This window comes from Episyrphus balteatus, chromosome 1 (genome assembly GCF_945859705.1).
Source record: "Episyrphus balteatus chromosome 1, idEpiBalt1.1, whole genome shotgun sequence".
NCBI lineage: Eukaryota > Metazoa > Arthropoda > Insecta > Diptera > Syrphidae > Episyrphus > Episyrphus balteatus.
In genome coordinates this window covers 12,012,181-12,033,378 of record NC_079134.1, presented here as the reverse complement: position 1 = coordinate 12,033,378, position 21,198 = coordinate 12,012,181, and the positions used below count along the sequence as shown (strand labels likewise).

The following is a 21,198-nucleotide window of genomic DNA, read 5'->3' as shown; positions in this document are numbered from 1 at the left end:
TAAAGGCTTTGAAAGTCAACAAAATAAAAAAAAACTTGAAAAAGTGAAGTTTATGTTTATAAAATGCTTTGTAAGCGACCGAAACATAACAATCTAGGTTGGAATAGTGTTAAACATATAGCTATATACAGGAATAGCTTTTCTCTAAACTAAAAACTGCATAAAAAAACTTAATTATTCGAAATTATCAGTATTTTAATAGTCCCGACCTAAGATTTTATTTTCGAAATATCTCGAAAACCTGAGCCAAACTTTCAAAACGGTTGCCACCACTGAATTCAGCATACTCGAATTAACCAGAATCGATGTGTCTCCGCTCTGTTGCAAAAAAAAAGTTCTAAAAACTATCACAGTGTAATTATTTGTTTTATGTGTAAGTATTGTGTAATGTATAGTTGTATATTTAGTTATGATGTTTAGTTTGTTTTTTAATTATTTGAAAAATCTGTGTATTCTCTTATTTATAGCTTTGGTAGCTTAATATTTCAAAGATGATACTTATTACCTGAATAAGGTTTAATTTTTCGTATACCAAATATAATGCATTTATTTAAATGTAAGAAAAAAATATTCAAACATATTATTTATAGGAAAAAAAAAAAAAAAAACTGGAACTTATGAAATGAAGAAATTAAAATGAATTCTTAATTAATGAGCATGTAATGGCAAATTAGTTTCTTTATGTGTCACTATCACTTCAGGTCTTTATTTAACCTGGGAGATTATGAATTTCAGTGAACTTTTAATTTTTTTTCCATAATTGTATAATGTGTCTTTTTTTTAAATCCACGAATATATTCTTCAACATTGAAACACGCCATTTAGTAGTTTTATTTTTAAAAAAATACTTTTTTCAAGATCTTAACGCAGGCACTTCTAGTCACTAATGCCTTTTGTTTTCGGAAAAATGTTTTGTAGACTTAGCGTACACTTAGTGCTCAACGCACTCAACGCGAATTTAGCACCTTTAATTGATGATACCCGCCTTAATTTATATTCAACAAAAAAGTTTTATTATTAATTACCGTCAAGAAAAAAAAATGTATCAAAAATAAAATCAAATCCCAAACCAACCAACTTACTACTAAGAACTATGCCCTTCAAAAACTTCAATAGGAATAATCTTTGGATCAGTTAATGTATCACTTAGGGCCTACCGAAAGATAAAAATTAATCTAAGAATTTTTCGCCCAGTAAACAGTGCTACATGGATATTATATGGAGATCAAGAACGCCAGACAACAGACAAGAATAAATGCAATAAACGATTTTTTGAAATACTTGGACTTCAAGCAGTATCAGGCCGGAGACTGACACAAGCAAATATATCAGCTTTTTTCACTGATATGCTAGAGGTCCTATAGCTGTAACGGACCAAGTAAAAAAAAAATAAAAAATTCAAATCTAGGACCAAAACTAGCGCTATTAAGATCTGTCATTAGTTTGGTAAAAAAGTGTTTCGTTTCAAATTATCAATTGTTCAAGAAAAATTTTTCCCATAAGATTCAATTGTAGCGTATTTACTTTAACTCGTCATATCTCCGAATTCACTTTTTATGACTTGGTTCACTTCAGCTCTTAGCCCTCCATATGTAAGCATAAAAGTTTTTTGGAAACTATACTGTCTTATTTCCAAAGTTTCCGATCTTGGAATTTTTTGAGTTTGGGCCCTGCCTCTGATTTTTTTTCATATTAATTTTTCGTAAAAAATAGTAAATGCTTATCCTTGAAAAAAAGCATGAACATTTTGTGCATTTCATATTTCTAGTATTTACTATTTTTCATGCATACGGGCCTATATCACAAATTAGCTAGAAATTGACAAATTTTAAAAACCCTTGCTACAATTCATAAGGACAAGAATTCATTTTTTTTCCATCATAACTCGGAAGTTATAAAAAATTAGTTAAGGCCTTTACGAAACTATGGGCAGTATACCTAGTGCAAAATTGAACAAAAACAACAAATTTATTCAAAACATTATTTGACGAATCTGTTACGAGTGACTCAAAATAAATTGTACATACTTTTTTTAAACAGTTATACATAGTAGTAAGAAATCAACTTCTTAGCTCCTCATGAAGTTCGACTGAAAAAATAATCTTTGTAATAAACGGTACGACCGAAGTAAATCGATGAAAATTCCTGGCAGAGCGGGTATTGGTAGAAAATTGTTTCTGAAGAAAGAAAAATACTTGGATAGTCCACTAGAGGGTTGATAAAATAAAATAGCGGTAAACCATTTTGTTGCATTTTTAGCAATATCTATCAAACAGCTTTGTGTCTAAGAAGCATTGAGGTGGTCATGATTTTGAGTACCCCATGCGATAATATAACTTAAATCGGAATTTAATTAGTCTATTAAAATCACTCGTTGTAATTCAACACTCAAAGAATAAGGAGATGAGTTTAAAAATAAGTAAGTTGAGGGTAAACGCTACCACCAAAACCAGTAGGTAGACATATTGCAACAAAAACCTCATCGATGGTTATTGATAAGCTATCGTTCTTCGATAAATATTTGAAAAAAATGATTAAAAACAAACAAAGTTGTTATTAATTAAGACCGTGAAAATACCTTAAAAGTAACAATAACTACCTCAAAAGTCCTGGAATGTTATATTTCAACCTAACATATCAATGAAATACAAATTGCATACAAGTCTTATTTTCCCCCGATAACAAAATATTTGTTTTGAATTTTTTAAATGACTCCAAAAAAGTAAATAATAATGTACTCGTATGAGTGCATTGATGCATGAACTAAAAGAATGAAAAATTTTCCACGAGAAAAGCAAAAAATTACGACTGGTCTTCAGAATATAAACTTAACAAAGGAAACCTTTTTTTTCAATAACAAGCGAAGCAGAAGAAATTAAATAAATAAACTCATATTTAAATTATATTGTTGACAATTAATGAATTACTTTTATTCTTAAAAAAAAAAAAGAAAAATAATTTATAATATTAAAACAGAAAAAAAAATGAGAAAAAGAACTTAACAATATAATTTACTTTTTTTGTTTTTTCTTTTAAATGACGACAGTTTTCTTTTCTCAATAAACAAAAAAATAATAATAATTAATTATACATAATTATTAATAGTTTAAATTTGTTTTCATTTTTTATCTTATATTTTTTTACTTACGAAAGTAACGCTTAAAATTTAACTTTGTTCTGTTTTTTTATTTTTGTTTTTTTATATATTTTATAATAATATAATAATAATTAATTAATATTATGTATGTATAATTAAATTAATACAAAAAATATATATTTATATATAGCAATTTAATAGCATAAATGGAAGATAGAAAAAAAGAAACGCACAGATGAAAAAAAAATATAATTAATAATTAAATAAAAAACTAAATGTTAACTAATTTATAATTATTTTTATACTTTGAAGAATTTAGAAGGAAAAATCATTTTTCAATTATATATTTTTTTTTTCTTTTTGTTCTAAAACTAAACAATTCGTATTTTTTTTTTGTGTTGTTGTTGTGTGTTTTTTTGTACATGGGGAAAATTAGATTTAAAACATAATTTAAACATTTATCTCGTTTTATTTTTCGAGTGTGTGGGGTTGTGTATGTGATGTATGTAATTGTATGTGGGTGATGTATAATTTTTGTTTTTTATTTAATTTTTTACAATAGTTTATATCGATATTTTACTCCATTTTACTTGTGGTTTTGTGTAATATATAAATACTAGTTATATATTCTAACAAATTTTATGGTTTTTTTCTTGTTAACTTTCTCGCTAAATAATGATATTTTATATTTGTTTTAATTAAATTTTGTTAAATTTAATTTAATATAATTGAATTTATTTCTCAGTTTTTCGTTCAGTTGTTGTTGAGTGTATATATTTTGTGTGATGTTTTGTTGTTGTTTTGAAAGGGAGAGAGAGCGTATATAGAGAGTTAAGGACAAGTAAAACTGAGTTACATAAATTAGTTTTTTTTAGTTGGACACAAACAATGTGGACAATAATTAAGGCTTTTTTAGTAGAATGTCTTTTTTGCGGGTTCGATTCGAATTGAGCTTTTGGTAGAAATAATTATGACCAAAACTCTTTTGCAGCTTATATGACTTTCCCATTAGGAACTTTGTGATTGATTGAACGTAACCGCGAACGTTCTCATGATTCTCCGGCAAGTGAATTGATATCACATCAATATAGACTTTGTTGAAAGGAATTGTTTGAAGAACCTGAAAGAAGAAAAACAAAGTTAAATTAATTTTCTTTTTTAAATAAAATAATTAAAAATTTACCTCCAATTCATGACCATGCACACCAAGACTTAAGAGATCATAGTCAATACGATTACACGCCAACATAATTGTATAGAGTGGAAAACATTTGACGCGGGAATTAAACCAAGAGGTTTCCTCGTCAAGCAGACTATTTATTCGAACCTCCGAATTTTCATCATCATGAAGAGTTACCTGCAAAAATAAACAAAAGATTTAATTATTATTTTCACTGTAAATGCGATAAGATCATAATGAAAAGAAAAAGTATTTTGGTTTTATTTTCAAATAAGACTTTAAACTGAAGCCAAAGGTATACGAATTTTAACATAAAGGCTATTGCCTCCCATATGGAAATTCAATATGAAACACTAAAAAGGGCAGCTGAAGTTATTTTGTTTCAAATTTTGGTGGAAACTCTAACTAACTTAATAACAGAGAAGCCAAAGTTTAAAGTTGGGAGATGAATTAGCTGGATATTTCAAAAGATAAAGTTTTGTGTAGGAAGTGGAAATAGTTAAAGTTTCAGCGGCATATGAAAGTAATGGGATGTGGCTGAGTAGATAGACCATGAGAGTCAGTGTTAAAGGAGTTTTATAGTGAAGCCAATGGAATTCAATTTTCGCCGAAGGAAAAGAATGCGGGTAATTTGGTTGAAAAACAGTATTAGTTGTATATTTTCGATACGTTCAAGAATGACATGAAGCTGACCGAACAAAGTTTATATAGAAGTATTGCATGGATGAAGTTGCCGAAGTACTTGGAGTTCACATTTGACATTTTTTGCAGCGCGGCAAGTACCTAGTACGTTGTAAGTTAATAATACAACCCAAAAGTTTTAAAAGAGAAATACTTTTTTGTATTTTGAATCACCTAAGCATTAAAATGTATGCGAATGGAAAATGAATAGAAATTCGGCAGAAAGGAGACTCTGAATTGCACCTACATACATAGTGGTATACGTCTTTCTAACATCGAATACAAAATTGTATCTACTATAAGAAGCGTGGGACCTCACCCAGTGTAGTTTTAGGCGAGGAAAATAAAAATCGACAAAATCTTCGAACTTCGACAGATTTTAGAGAACACCCAAAAACATGAATTAAGTTAAATTTGTAATCATAATTACTCATCTATTAACCAATGGAAGCTTAAAAAAGGACAAACTGACGAGAGTCAAGTCGACCAAGCTCGTCTATCTGTCAGTGGATGATTTTATGGCAAAATCAAAAATTGAAATTAAATCATGAAAATGGTGAGGAATATGAGTTTATGTAAAGTCACTCCGGCCATTTTCTGAATCGATACTAAAATAATTTATGTTGAACATAAACTCTTATTCTCTACTTTTTCTTCTGCGTAAACTGTCACATAAGGACTTATGTTGAACATGATTGCTTAAGTTTCGATTCAGCAAACGGCTCTTAATATATTCGGCAGTATATTGTGTCAGATTAAGACATTTTCAAACTTTTGAAGTTAGTTTTGCTTACGCTTATTCTCTGTGACAAGTAATAAAGATTAACTGTGCACAATATAGTAAAGGGTGGATACTATCTAGACCAGCGTCAATTTTTGGCACTCTCGCTGCTTCTAAAATAACAGAGTACGACCAAATGTCGAGAGTGCAAAGTTGTTGTTTAAAATTGTAGAGTGGCATACAAAAATTGGAATACTTAAAACAGAAGAGTCATTGATGACGAGATTAAGCGCCTCATTATTGTATTTTTTGGCTCGGTTTTTGGCATGTACAGGAACATTGCAGATATTTTTTTGTGAATATTTTTTGTAATAATTGCAACTATGAATGTAAATCTAATTTAAACGTTCGATAAAGTTCCATATTTGTTCTCATGTACTGCATTTATCACTAGATTATAGATATTATATCTTACAGTGTTAAGTAGGACTAATTAAAATAAAATAAATTAACTATGAAACATAATTAACTCTGAGTACTGAATTGCTTAAGTGTAATTTTAAGAAATTCAACCGAAATTGGCCAAAACACGTTTGGAACGTAATGTACATACTTGAGCAAAGGTCTTCGTGAAATAAATCATAAGGTCAAACACTTTGGTTTGGTTTTGTGGCCGCATAAGGGACATAAGATCAAACTTTAATAGTTGGCCTGATGTTATAAGGCAAAGATCTAAAATGATGATTTTGGCTTATGTATCCAAAATACAAATATCCATTCAGGCAAGGAGTAACGATGTTTTGTGAGGAGGAATAACTTCGCAGAATTAATTTTTTGAGGACGCATTTTTTTTTTGTATTTTTATTTGATCAAATTCTCAGTACAAAAATAAAAAATCAATATTTTTGTTCGGTCCTTTCATTTATGCAATAGCATAAATGCTGAAATTTTCATAAAATTTACTACAACTTTGGCCTTTTATTTTTGTGAGTTTTGATACAAAGTCAATATTTTTCTAACTTTTACCCGTCTTCTTAGGTTGTAAAAGCTCACAAGAAAAAAATGTTGCATGTGATTTAGAGCTCGAAGTTTTTGTTTTAAGTTTAATTCCTGAGGCATAGGAACATGAGTTCTAAATCCGATTTTTACCCAGTTTTGTAATCCAATTAGCTCTAAGGCCCGTTGCAGATTTTGGGTGTGAGGGATAGGAAAAAATTGCTGGTATTTTTGAAAAAAAATCTTTGAATTGTATGTATGATATGTACAAGTCTTGCAGTCTCTAGTGGGAGCATTTTGAAATTAAAATGCAGTTTTTTTTTTTTTTTGATGAACTGCAGAGTTGTTGAACTTTAATATTCAAAGAGAAGGACATCTCATACATAATAACACAATTTGAAGACCTTAGACTAAAGAAAAGATTAATGAAATCTGTCCATATGCTTAGAACCACGGCTTTACGACAGACAGATTAGGTCTATATTGTCACTTTTTGAAAATTTTATAAGACTAAACATCAGGCAGCCGACTGCTGCTCTACGCTTCAAAAGTCGCTGTGTCACTGTGGCGTATGTGGAATATTTTTTTCTATTAAGACCAAACAAATAATAAAACAAAATTAATGAAGAGTTTACACAATATTTTAAAACGAATTGAAAAAAAAATTCTTGAACTAAATTTTCGATTCTTTTCCTCCGAGTCCGAAAGTTTAAAATAAGATGCAATCATTCATGACAATGAGTTTCTTGGAGGTTTTCTCAATTTCTCGCAAGAGGCAGTACCCCGAAATAAAATTCAAAATGGATTTAAACCCAGAACCTCTGGTGGAAAGTACTATCCTTAATTTAATACATTTCTGGATTCGAGTAACGCCCATCTAAATTCTTAGATTTTATTGAAAACTGTTAGCTATATGACTTTTCTGAGGTCTGACCATAAGAAGGGGTATTTTGTTTAAGTTACTATCCCCGTTTATTAAGTACAGCTTGAGCAAGAAAAATCTTAAGAGTAATAACGTCACGTATACAGGATTTAATCATCCTCATCAAACTCTATAGAATACTAGTATTTGAGTCTGTGAGAAATATACCTTATTAAATTATGATTTTCTGCCACTTTCATTTATAATAATATATAATATAATAGAAATAACCATCCATATCATAATTTTGCTGACTCTTTGACTTACATCGTAGCTTCATACAAAATAATCACGTAATTGGGTGTTAATCTAAAACTTAAACTATGTGGATCTAGTTTTCTTGATGGCTAATGGTTCAGGTTCAGATTCCGATTCAGGAGGGATCTGAGATCTCTTTTTTTTCCAGATGCAAGAAATGCATGCAACTATGCCAAGTACAGTTTTACAATATATCTCTAATAACCTTACTCGAATGCCTAAACCGTAACAAACAACTTAACTGCTTTCTTCACAGTCAGCAATCGGCATTGACCATATAAAAATGTAGCAATTTATCCAAATCCAATTGAAATTTTATGAACAAATTTACATATTTTCATTTTTCTTTGGTTTCAAGAGAGTCTTAGTGTGTTTGTGTGTGTATATTTACCTCCTTTGGATGCTGATTCGGTGATACACACGCATGAACCACCTGCATTTTCGCTCGATGAACATTCTGCTTCCGCAGCGTGAAATACCTTCGCGGTTCTGGTTCAACAATCACCCCCGCCCAATTGAGGGTCTCCGCTAACCATGGGGCTGTCATAAGATTGCCCGCTTGACCGGTTAGCGATTGTATAGCTGCACCGTTTAGCTTGCCGCCAACAAGATCGGCCACATAATGTGCCATCTCGGGCGTCAGTTCGTGCTGGTTGGTGAAGTTCAAATGCTCCGCTGGTGCGTTTTTAAGGAAATGCATTGGATACTTTTTCATGTGAATCTCACGTAGGAATGCTATGAGTGTTGGATCATCTTGTGCCACACCGAAGAGCTCATAATCTCTGGACATGTTTAAGCGGAATTGTTGATGTCGGATTTCTATAAAAAGAATGAAGGGAAAAATTAATTAAAATAACAATCATTTACAGAAAAATAAGAATCTAAATAGAAATACAGTTGTTTGTGTTTTAGTTTTTTTGCGACGAAATCTCTCACACTTTTCGGAATTTTTTCTTTGATGTCTTGTTTTTTGTTTTAATCTTTGTTTTGTATAGTCATTAAGGAGGTGTTGAAGTTGTAGAGCGCAAACAAAGGTTGAACTTAATTGAGCGAAATGTTGCTGCTTATCTTAATGACCCAGAGCAAACGATAAGAAAAAACTAGACTCCATTGAACAATGGCCAAAATGAGCTCTCTTTTGAGGGAGGAAAAGGAAAAAAAAAAACAACAAAGAGGACAGACACTTGGACTGATGGGTGGTGACAGCTGATGTGTTTAAACTGATAGTAGGTTTGGTACTTGCTTCATAATTGTATTAAGCAATTAGATAATAATTTAAATAATTTATTCCCATTCATTGTTGTGCTATTTTCAGTTTAAACAATGAGGTGTTAGTCATTTCAAAGTTCAAATTTTTACACAAAGTTCAAAATGCTTGTGGTCATGTAACTGAATTTTTTCGAACTCGGGTTAAGAGTATTGTTCAGTTGTTTTTTTAATTTTACATGAAGATAAGATCAAAATTCCAACAAAGATCGTAGGAATAAGATAGGATAACTGAAAGAGTTTCTGAATAGAGGAATGAGTTTTCAAAAGAGATAATTATCAGCTTTCACTTATTATCAAAACTAGGTGTGCAGTTTCGTTTAACAGTCTTTATACAAAACATACTTTTTACAAACAGCAAAAACTAGTTAAGTCAAAATTGCATAACATGTCAAAAATAGTTGGATAGTCTTTGGTAATTTTAGCCCTTAATGACTAATTGTCGACAAAAATTATGTATCACGACCTTTAAGCTAGTAAAATTTAACATAATTCAAGTCATAAACCTTCTTTCTGAGCTTAAAGGTTTCAAAAATATTTCTTTTCGATTTTTCGTCATTTTTGTCTATATGGATTAGGCCAATAGTATACATACATGCTTTTTGGATATTGACTCTTAAGAAACTGAAATCTTTCAATATCAAGGGAGGGCTCAATCAAAAATTGTTAGATATGAAAATGAAAATTGTCGTTCGCCTATTCGGTCTAGTGTCCCATTTATGCATAAGGTTCTATATAACTGCAGTTAGGATTTTCTTAGTTTTAAAATCCACCGTTAAAGAATCTGATTCAGAGTTTCCATCAGATCATTCACACATGCATTGAGTTAGCAACTTTTTTTTCTAACATTTTTAAAAAATAGAAAAAATGTACTTGAACTTGAAATGTACTTATGAACAAAACAATAATATTGATCAAGTATTTGCATTTCTTCAAACTTGGGTGAGTTTGTCATGTTGGTTCCATGGCCAACAAATTATGTACATATATTAGAATCGGATTTAAGCATCAGTTACATTTCCGTAGCCAAGGATATTAGGATCAACAGAAAAACTGTTATATGTATGAATTTTAATATACAAAAGTACTGAAAATACTTGCAATAAACAGGGCGTTCTGGAAAACGGCAAGGAAAACTTAAGGGGTGTTTCTTGGTCAAAAAATTGCTCTACAGCAACCCTCTATCAGCAAAGTTGTTATTATTTAACGATGATTGAAGAAAAAACTTACTTTGGTATGCCTTTAATTATGTAAAAGGTCTTTATTTTTAGAAGAAATGTTATTCTTTGTAAATGTGTTGTTGATATATTTGTTTGGTTGTTCGGAAATTCATTTTTAAAGCTGTCCGTTTTTACTTAACCATGATAGTTTTTGACTTTGAGCCCAATTTTTCTCGAGAAATGTGTGATAAACATGCTGTTTAAAAAACAAAATTTATTATTTAAAACACAATTACAAAAATATATTTGAAGGGCCTTCCTTGATTTTGTATGTATTTTAGGGTCAATATTTTGGATTTTATTGCAAAAATTAGTTGATTAAGGTTTTGCAAGGTAATTAACCAGAGCCAATCCCGGATATCAACCAACAAGATGGTCCTTCAGCCCACTACGGACATGAATATAAAGACTGACTGACAAAGAGTAGGTACGGTAAGTTTTGGATTGGAACAAAAGGACCTTTTCAATGATTTGTAAGATCTCTCAACTGTACTCACTTTTTTTATTCAGACGAATGAAATACATACATTGCTTTTATCACAGCTGAAAGAGTGATGAAGAATGCTTTTGATATTTGTCTTAATCTCTTCAATTCTCTTCAAAAAGAAAAAAAAAACAATAACAAAAGGATGTTACGTATTATTACTCGACAAGCTGGAGGCAGACAGTGTAGAAAACAGTTAAATTTGCTAAGGAAAAATCTGTTTCAACACGACAATGCGCCGGACAGCGTTGCCTTTCGACCTTTTTGGCCTTAAAATCATTGCAAGGCTATTTCTTGACGAAAACTCATGAAATTTGGTACACTGAAGGATATTTATATGCAGAATTAGCAACAATTTTGAATAATTTTCTATTGATATTGAAAATTGTATTGTACTTGTGTGTTCAACAACTTTCCGATCCATTCTCGTTATCGTTTAAAAGTATGTTTGATACAAAAGTCTATTCTTTTTAGTTATTGTAAAATCTTCTTTTCGGGCCTTGCATCTTTCTGAATTGGGAACAACTACTGCTCTAGGTAATAAGAACTTTATTTGTGGTAAGATGCTAATATCAGCAAATGAATGTTGTTTTTTAGGTCTGTTTGCATTTTCTATAAGTAAGTATGTTATTGCTAGTTTTAGTTTTCATTTTTTGATAGTGAAACCCTTTTAAGTCAATAATAACGACTGTCTAAAAATCAGATGAAAAGGAAAGAATTATTGACAATGACAACACTCACTTATTGAGTCAGTTTGCCTTTTTATAGCAAAAAAAATTTTAAAATGCTTGTTATTCACTAAATCCGTTAAAACTAAAAGAAGACCAGAAAAGGTCAGTCAAGAATGACCTATGAATTCTTGCCAATTCAACTTTCCACAACTATGCACCCATCATGAAATAAATATAACCTCATTTCTAATTTCCAACGAAAGTTGCCAAAACCAAAAATTACATCCACTGACATAGAATTTTAATGACTTTCAACCCATAAAGTTCATCTTCATTTTTTGTAATTTACCATTGACCATTAGAAATTTATTATTTCCTAGAAACTTAAATACTTCAAATCAACAATATCGATTCAAAAAGATTCTGATACTGAGATGAGCTCATTTAAAATTAAAAAAAACCTAAACACACTCTCCAGTTACTACTTGCGCTTAATGCGTTTGAATTTTTTCTTATTCCTTTCAGTGTCGACCATCAATTAAACCAGGCAGACATCGATTGAGTTGAGAATGGTCAAAACCCTTTGAGTACTTCCGCAAATTCTATCGTCGTCGTTAACAACATATCGACAATGGTATAGATATTTCTAATGATTCTCGATGAGCCAATGACAAAAGGTGTTTGGGTGGGTGAGATGGCTGCTGGTGTGCAAAAAGAAAAAAAAAAAACCTGGAAGATAGTTTTAACGCTTTGTCAATGCTGACTGATGGACAGTGCATTGATCATAGAGAGACACACTACGCCAAAGAGTCATTAGCCTCTCACAATCGCATTAGCCTAAATCTGCCACACACATGTCATATGTATATGGCGGATTGTTGATTGTAGTTGGTGGTAGAATTGTAGATGAAAGCCTTGAAATAGACACTATAAAGTTGACAGTGATGGTTGTGGAGTTATTTCAACGGTTTTTGTGTATATTTCTATGTCCGTCATTGTTAAACGACATTGAACGCACTCAAAAGTAGTTGGTTAAACTCAAGAAAACAGTATTGACACTTTATTCTGTTTATTGTTTCGAGTTTTTCGAAAATCAATTCGAAATTAATTTCGAAAATTAAGTAGATATGTAAATTCATACAAATTTCTGAATTTTGTGACAGGAAAAAAGTCACAATGGATGATGTTAAGAAAAATAGAGTAACAATAAGACATATCTTCGAAAAAAGAAGTACAATGAAGTAATTTTCGAAGAAGAGTATTAAAGGCAAATTTGATGACAAAAATATACAATAAAAACATGAGATTAAAACAGAAAATGAAAATCAACATTTTACCAATGCCCAAAGAATAAAGAAGAATCTTCAACTGAAATTCTTCAGTATTTTCGAATTCGAAAAAAGTTCTTGTCAAGTAAAGTGTCAACCCCGGTCAGTCATTAACAGCACTCACTAACAATAATAAAGACATGAAAACATGTGCCACAAGTATTTGTTAGTTTTGGCCATGTTCCCATGCATCTATCGTTTCCTTGTAAATTCTATAATTGAAATCAATAAAAGCGAAATTGAAAAATCACTGACAAGACAAATGACAGAGTGAGAAGGAGAGAGAGAGCTTAATAATACAAACATCCATAATGTGCGATAGCAATATAGCGATGACGATGAATATTATGATGATTACGATGGCGAAATTTATGCTGCACAACCACCGGATGTGATTCATAAGACTAAATCGTATAATTTAACTCTCTGCTGTGCTTTGACATTATATACACTATTGGAAGGAGGGGGAACAAAAAACACACCACAAGCGGCACAAGTACGAAGACAAACCAGAGTGTGTTCCTTAATCGGCCACCCCCGCAAATGTACGAAATAAATACAAAAAAAAAAAAAACAACAATGTAATCGCTGCTAGTGCTGGCCGATTATTTCCACTACTGGCTGAGTGACTGACAAACTGTCAGCTCAATGATCTCGCCTAGGGTTTCAGTTGAGTTGAGACGACGTTTTGAGAGAGTTGAAACGAAACGACTTGTGGTTCGCGTTCAAGCGAGGAGTATTAGTATACCGACCCGCATTTTCATTGATAATAATTTTTGCGGCAGCCAACGACTGACGACCGATGAACGAAGTTGACGACAACCGGCGATGAAGATAAATTGCAACCCTCTCCTCTGGCTGCACTTCAGCAAGACCAGAAAAGAGGAGGTACTGAAAATGAAAAGAAATCACTCTTCCAGCTTGACATGGATAAGAACGTAATTTTTTTTTTTTTCATTTTTGTATGTCCTCAACAACACGACGAGTACACGTCGAGTAGTTGATGGAAATTCGTGTTTAATTATTCATTACAGGCGGGAATCTATATGGCATATATACAACCCCTAGTTTACCACCTATAAAGTAATATGAAGAAAAAAAAATAGGGTTTTGTATAGTGGAACACACACCATATTGATTAATTTATCGTTTGTTATTCAGGAAAACAATTAAAAATATCGAACCGAGTTCGAGCAAAGGAGAGCTCTCGTTTATATTGAATATTACGTGAAATGTAGGTCGAAGGGTAAAAATAAAATAAAATTTCAGAGCAATATTACAAGAACCAGCAATTAAATGCTCGGAAATAAACTGATGGGGAATATGATGTGTGCTGTTTTGTTTATGATTAAAGGGTATAGAAAGAACACGTGTACGTGATTGTTGTTAAATTATTCTTTTCAGAAAAAATGTTATGAATATAAAATTTTGAGGGTATATATTCATTTTGTTGTCACAAAAAATATGTATTGATGGTTTGGAATGGTATGGGATTTATAGGCATACTTCAAAGTTAATATTGGAGGTATATCTACCGATATGATGTGTATGTTAATAAAAAAGAAAACTTCAAATAAACATGCAATTGACAAACTAATTGTGTGTTTTGTAACATTTGGCACTTTGTTTTGGGAGCTATTAAAAGCAATCAACAGAGTTCGATAGTGTAAACAATGGGTTGGAGAGATGAAATAATAAAATGTTACTTTCTGATATTAAATAATTGGAAATGCGTCATAAATGGAAGTAAAAAATGAGGAACCAATTAGAAAACGTAAGAATATTACATAGTTTTAAGCTTGGTAGATTCTACTCCTGTTACCATAATTTGATAAAAAAATGGTTTGAGGTATAAGGAACCTATTTTCAAGATATAATTTGCCATTTTACAGAAATACAAAAACACAAAAAAGCGACGTTTGTCTAATGACTCCAAAACGTTTTGGGTGTGACATAAAAAACACTAACTTTTCTAAAGGATATCATCTCTTATCTAGTTATTTATGAAAAATAAAGCAGTTACAAAAATCCATCAGACAAGTCTGCCTATCATCCACGCTGCACTCTTTGTTTATATAAAACACCAAAACTTTTATGGAACCGCTTTTAAGATTTCGATAAAAGATTCTTTTTTTTTAAGAAAGTACCTACAACTTTTGGTTATTAACAGTACTTCCCATAGAAGTGTTTTATTTTTTAAGTTTTCACTTTCTTCAAGAGGTACTTTTATTGTAATGGGTGTGACACATTTGATTAATTTTCTGAACTAACCACTATATGTATGTATACATACATATGTATTTAAAAGCTTCAACACCTAATACATTTAGTGGTTATATTTTTAGAATAACGCATTGTTAGCCTGTCTGGTAACGTCATAATCTCTTAAGATTATGTGTAACGGGTGTGACGTTTGAAATGCGGTTCAGTCTGCTTCGATAACTTTTAGAAGTCAAATTTTAATTTTTTGGAACGCAAGGTCGTAGATTTGGTATTAAATATGAAAGAATTTTGTAGCAGTTCTGACATTTATGTCACGGCTCACGGGTCGTTTGAACGCGACACTACTCGAAGTGTCTTGCACTCCAAATTTTTTGATGCCGAAATGTTCCTTGGGGTCTAAATAGTAAGAAAATAGCTTTTTTTAAATCTTTTATCGAGCTATTCGTTTTTGCGAGCTTAATAATTTATGAAAAAAACGTACTTTTACGTACTCTCCCTCACGTTTTGGCTCATAACTCTGTTAATAATAACGGTACAAATTTAAATAATGGCTCAATTTTTAGAAGAAATATGTCTTTTTAAATGCGTTTCAATTAAACTGATATCATTTTTAAATCTTCAGATATTCAAATTTAAGTCCGTTCATTTTTTCTGCCCTATTCGATTTCACTAATCAAAAAGTTTTTTATAGAAGTCACTTTTCTAATGGTTTTTCGTATGCTGAACTCGAATCCGAAGTCAGAAAAATACCCTTTTTTAACAGTTTTTGAGGTTATGTCTTTTTGCGTGATAATTTGTTATAATTAAATTTGTGGCGGTTTCTCAAAGAACTAAACTTCTTCTTTCAAAATCTGTCTAAATCTTTTTAATATTTTTTTCCTTCCATGAGAAATCCTAAGTTGAATTCAACATGTCTGGTGCATATTCTCTATGCAAAAAAAATCTTATGTTCGTTTGGGTTTCATGGCAAATCTCAAAAAATTCTTTACCGATCACTTTCAAATTTTGACATAATATTCTATTTGCATTTATTTAAGTTTTTTGGTTAGTTTATAGGCAAGGAAATTTTTGAGATTTTCCATGCAACCCAAACGAACATAAGATTTTTTTGCATAGAGAATATGGACCAAACATGTTGAATTCAACTTAGGATTTCTCATGGAAGGACTTAAATTTGACACTTCGATTAGTGTCGCGTTCAAACGACCCGTGGGCTGTGATATTGCGTGAAAAAATTATATACAATATATTGGAAATAAAAAAAAAAATCAATATCTTCAAATTTTAAGTCCTATAGTACCTTCTTTTTATACAATCAATAATAATTAATTGGGTCTAGTAAATGAGTAAAGTTCAGAATAATTAAAAGTTTAATTTAGATCAACTCAATAACTCCTCATTTTTTTAATTTTTTTAATGAATTAGGTATGTAAACAAAATTTTACTTATTATTTAATTTTGTTTCCCTTTTTCCATTTTTAAAGCTTAAAATGTTTTTCAATCCAGAAAAGTAAAAAATGGCACACACGTAAAATGATTTTTTTCTAACGTTAGATGATTCGGTTCTTAAAAAACCTTGGAATTTACTCCTTTTTACTTGCGATATAGGTACTATATATCAAGTTATGCATTCGTACAAAAAAAAAAGTTGAGATAACATTTTTCCATGACATTACGATGGTAGACAATGCCAAAAAAGTGGGTCCCGGAAGTCCGTCTGTCTGTCTGTCTGTCTGTCTGTCTGTCTGTCTGTCTGTCTGTCTGTCTGTCAGTCAGTCAGTCTGTCTGTCTGTCTGTCTGTCTGTATAAGGAGCTACAGCCTAAACGGATGGACCGATTAATGTAAAACTTGGTATGTAGCGTTATTTGGCGACTCTCCAGAGGGATTTTTGGAATTAATTTTTTTGGACCAAAAATAACGGTACTTGTCATATACCGATTTTAGTAAAATTGAAATATCTCGAAAACGGCTCTAACGATTTTGTTTAAAAAATTCAAATGTTAGTTTTAAGCTAAGGTCTATCTTTCAATGAAAAAAATTTTTTTTGAGAATCATTATTAACGGTACCTGCCATAGAACCGTTTTTCCAAATCCGATTATCTCCGAAACTGCTTATTCGATTTCAACGAATCTTTTTGTGAAGAAGCATTTATATAATTTAAATATAAGTCAAAAATAAGATTTTGAAAAAAATAATTTTTGGATATTTTAAAAAAGTTTGAAAATTTTTTTTTTTAATCAAATTTTCGAAAACGGGACATTGAATTTTTTTGAAATTTTGTTTTTAGATGTTGATTAGTGATTTCTAAAGAATGGCATACCAATTTTATTTTAAAACTTTTTCTCCAAAAAATTATTTATAAAAAATTAGTTTTTTAAAAAACGGCTCTAACGATTTTGAAATTTTTTTTTCTAAAAATGCATCTTAATATATAAATCAAAACTGCATACTTGTTTTGGAGGGCAATTTAATTTCAGATTTAATTTAATTTTTTTTTTAAAACGAATTTAATTTTTTTTTCCAAATTTCTATATAAAAAGTCTTAAAAATTTAAGCAACTTTAACTCTAAGAGCAAGTTCGTGCGACCCCAGTCGTGCATTTTATTTCATATTGAACATCAGTATCACTTATCACATAAACTAAAAAATTGTAGCAGTATTATTTGTTTCTTACTTTTGAAAATAAAAAAGTTATTTTCGATCATAGTAAGGGCATAAAAGAAATTGTTTAATTTTTTTACATGAACAAGAACATAAATATTTTGAAAAGTTAGTACATACATCGAACAGTGGCTCGAAATGAGTTTTAACATCACAAAAATTTAAGTATGTATGTATATTAGGGTGGTCCACTTTTTTGGTTTTTACATTTCCGTTGTTCCCCACTCAAAAATTGGTTGCATATGTGTTTTGTATTACACACGTGAAATTTCAGCTTTTTAGGTGAAGTGTAAGTGGGCGCTCAACAGGCTCAAAGTTTTTGCTCAGATGCTGGTATAGCTGGGTCCTCATGCCTAGTAATTAACTCCTGTTTTGATTTATCAAGTGAATTAAGTTATGATGTGGTAAAGTTTTTCATAAAAAACCAATAGTTAAGTGATATTTTCACAGATAATAATTTTTGTTCATTTAAATTCGTCTGTAAGTATTTTTTGCTTAAAGTTATCAAAACAGAATTAATCAATGAAATACGAGCTAATGACTCAAAATCAAAGAAACGTGAAAATCATTTACTTGGTTGTCGGGAACATGCGTGTTTATCATGTTTAATCCAAATTGCAACCTCAAGCCAAGTCCTAATACGATATAATCAGATATTAAGGGTAAGGTAAGGGTAACAAAGTCTAATATTCCAAAGCTGATGAGCGCCCTCTTCCTTTTAGTTTTGAAGGCTAAAACTTTCAGCATATGTTGGTATTGATGTCTGTAGCAAAATAATGGGTGGGGAACTAATGAATTATATGGTTTATTTTTTTGCCTTATAACGTGGACCACACTAATGTATATCAATATAATTTTGCCAAAAAATAATTTTTTAGAAATATCTTTTATCAGCTACCAATTTTACCATACCCAAGAGAAATGTTATTGCCAATCTTAATTATCAGAAATATTATTCAATATGCCAATTATATTGTTGACGTAAATAAAACCATTATACCATTTGGCATAGTCTTTTTTTTTTTGTTAAAGACCGATTTGATTATAGAAGAGTACCACCATCAAAGCCAAACAGAAGAACTGTCTCAAAATTAACATCTCATTTCCATAATCTTGCAATATCCTTTGTGTTTCCTCGTCGAGCGGAGACACAAAATCGAACACAATCTGCGCAGAGTTTTCTTTGGTAAAAAGACTAAAACCAGAGTGACAAAGGAGGAAGGAACTCACTCAAGCGACAAATCCCAATCGCAATGCAATTAAAAACATTCAATTCTTGTGATTGGAATTTTTATTGTCATCCAAAATGAAACGACACGACAACAACGATTTTGTCTTATTGACTCACAATGAGCAAAAATGCCGCCATGTCGCCTCTTTTTGGTTTGTTGGAACCAGGGTGGTGCTGAATCGACATAAACTCGAGAAAAAAAAAAGAAAGGATCCACATTCAGATTTGAATTGTATACCTCCCTAGAAGAAAGAAATCCCATCAACTGACGGATGAGACACAAAGAAATCGAGGGCCAGAAAGTTGGTGGATTGAATTTTAAAATTCGCGCTGTACGGGACATGAGTCACGGTCTGATTACGCACAGTGTTGAAACACAAGTCTGTTCGTTTGTATGTGCATTGTCTTCCTAATTTGGTAACGCGTGCATTTTCTTGATTTAATTGCTCGAACCACTACTGTCTCCAAACCTCTATACCAACTCCAAACTGTAGTGTGGTTTGTTTGTTCTTGGTTCTCTGGTGAATGGACAAACACCACAAATGGATGAATGGATGATTAATTTGTATTCCAGCGACACTGACTAGATCAATCATGGAGTGGGTAAGCCCCCACCCTCCCCGAGTTGGAGTAGTAGTAAATGGCAAAGTGGTTAATAACACCATATCCAAAGTGGAAGAACTCATTAACGCCGGCGCATATGGATCGTTGTGTTGCTTAATATTTGTTGAGAGTGTGTTTTTGCATTGTTTCATGTAGATTAGAACAAGGAGTTGAGGTTGACTACCGACTGAGACTACCAGGAGAGAACATGGTGGAGGAGTTTTTAAGAATATTATTGCAACACAGGAAGGCACGATTTAGTTTTGGCATAGAATCACGCGCCCACCATCATCATACGCCGCTGAGTATACTCTTGGAACATGTGCTGACAAAGACCGAAGTGATTGTGTAAGTTCCTTCTTATTCTTCTTCGAGGCGAGAGAGAAGTTCTAAATGTATGGTTTTTATACATTTTTTAATAACAAAAGTGTCAAGGTGGGTGGAATACCTAAGCCAAGGAATTTTCTTTTTTCCCGACAATGCGGCACAAGGACGATAGCAAGAACGACAACATCAACGTCGTCGGCGAACGTGACACTCAGCAATGCAGCAAGGATTTGGTCAGAATTTAATATCATTTGACAAATATTGAGACAAGCATTTATACAAATTGTACTTTTGTAGAAGGAAAAATACCAGAAATTCTCTCTTATTCGCTTAGAACTGAATGCACTTTATTCTGACAAAAGTATATGACAAGGGGTAGGGGTTAGGATCAGTTGAATTGAAAAATAGAGAGAGTGGGAATTTGATGAATCATACTTGGTCTAACTGAAGGACTATATTGCATGCAGTAGAGTAGTGTGATGGATAGTTGAAGTAAAAAAAAACTCAACAAACAATCTAGGGTCAATTCAATGATTAAAATCAAGGAAAGGAAATAAAATGGAATAGTTATCCTTATGTATTAGTCTAAGAGCCGGCAGCATATTTTGGCAGTTTTGATATAACCGAAATTCGAGTGTGCACATATCTAGATATGCACTACAGTATGTCAACGGAACAAGTCTGGCAGTGATCTTTTTCAGCTTTCCCTTGCCAGACGCATCCAAAGTGCAGCAAAAAAATCAATTTTGGCGTTTTGGTATAACCGCATAAATGATACACCAAAAAATCATAAAAAATCCCCTGATTTCGAATCTGTGGGTACCGCAAGTTTCTTTTTCAGCTTTCCCCCCGCCAGACCGCTTTAAAGCATTTTTAAGTGCATTTTTCTAATAAAAACCCTGATTACTTATTTTCTGTTAGGTATAACCGTATGATGGTAACAAATTAATATTCTATGTCTATTCCAGGTCTAGAAAATATAATTTTAAGCCAGCTATTTTTTAGCCTTCCCTCTGCCAGACGCATCCAAAGTGCAGTCAAAAATCAACTTTTGGCGTTTTACTAGGTATTACACCAATAAATGATACTCCAAAAAATCATAAAAAATCCCCTGATTTCAAAAATGTGGGTACCGCAAGTTTCTTTTTCAGCTTTCCCCCCGCCAGACCGCTTTAAAGCATTTTTAAGTGCATTTTTCTAATAAAAAACCTAATAGTTTACTTCTGTTGGGTATAACCGTATGATGGTAGCAAATTAAAATTCTATGTCTATTCCTGGTTTAGAAAATATAAGTTTAAGCCAGATATTTTTCAGCCTTCCCTCTGCC

At 31.6% G+C, this 21,198-nt stretch overlaps 1 protein-coding gene across 5 annotated transcripts in view; it reads right to left on the bottom strand.

Annotated features, from left to right (window-relative positions):
- Positions 1-3,853: 3,853 nt before the first annotated feature.
- LOC129911221 (protein Star) overlaps positions 3,854-21,198 on the bottom strand; it is a 72,877-nt gene continuing 55,532 nt past the window's right edge. For all 5 annotated transcript variants that reach the window (XM_055990099.1, XM_055989320.1, XM_055990853.1 and 2 more), the window contains 3 exons: positions 8,247-8,674; positions 4,281-4,454; positions 3,854-4,217 (listed from right to left, as the gene is read on the bottom strand). In XM_055990099.1, coding sequence (XP_055846074.1) covers positions 3,999-4,217; positions 4,281-4,454; positions 8,247-8,674 — 821 coding nt within the window. In that variant the 3' untranslated portion in view covers positions 3,854-3,998. The remainder of the gene's footprint in view (positions 4,218-4,280; positions 4,455-8,246; positions 8,675-21,198) is intronic.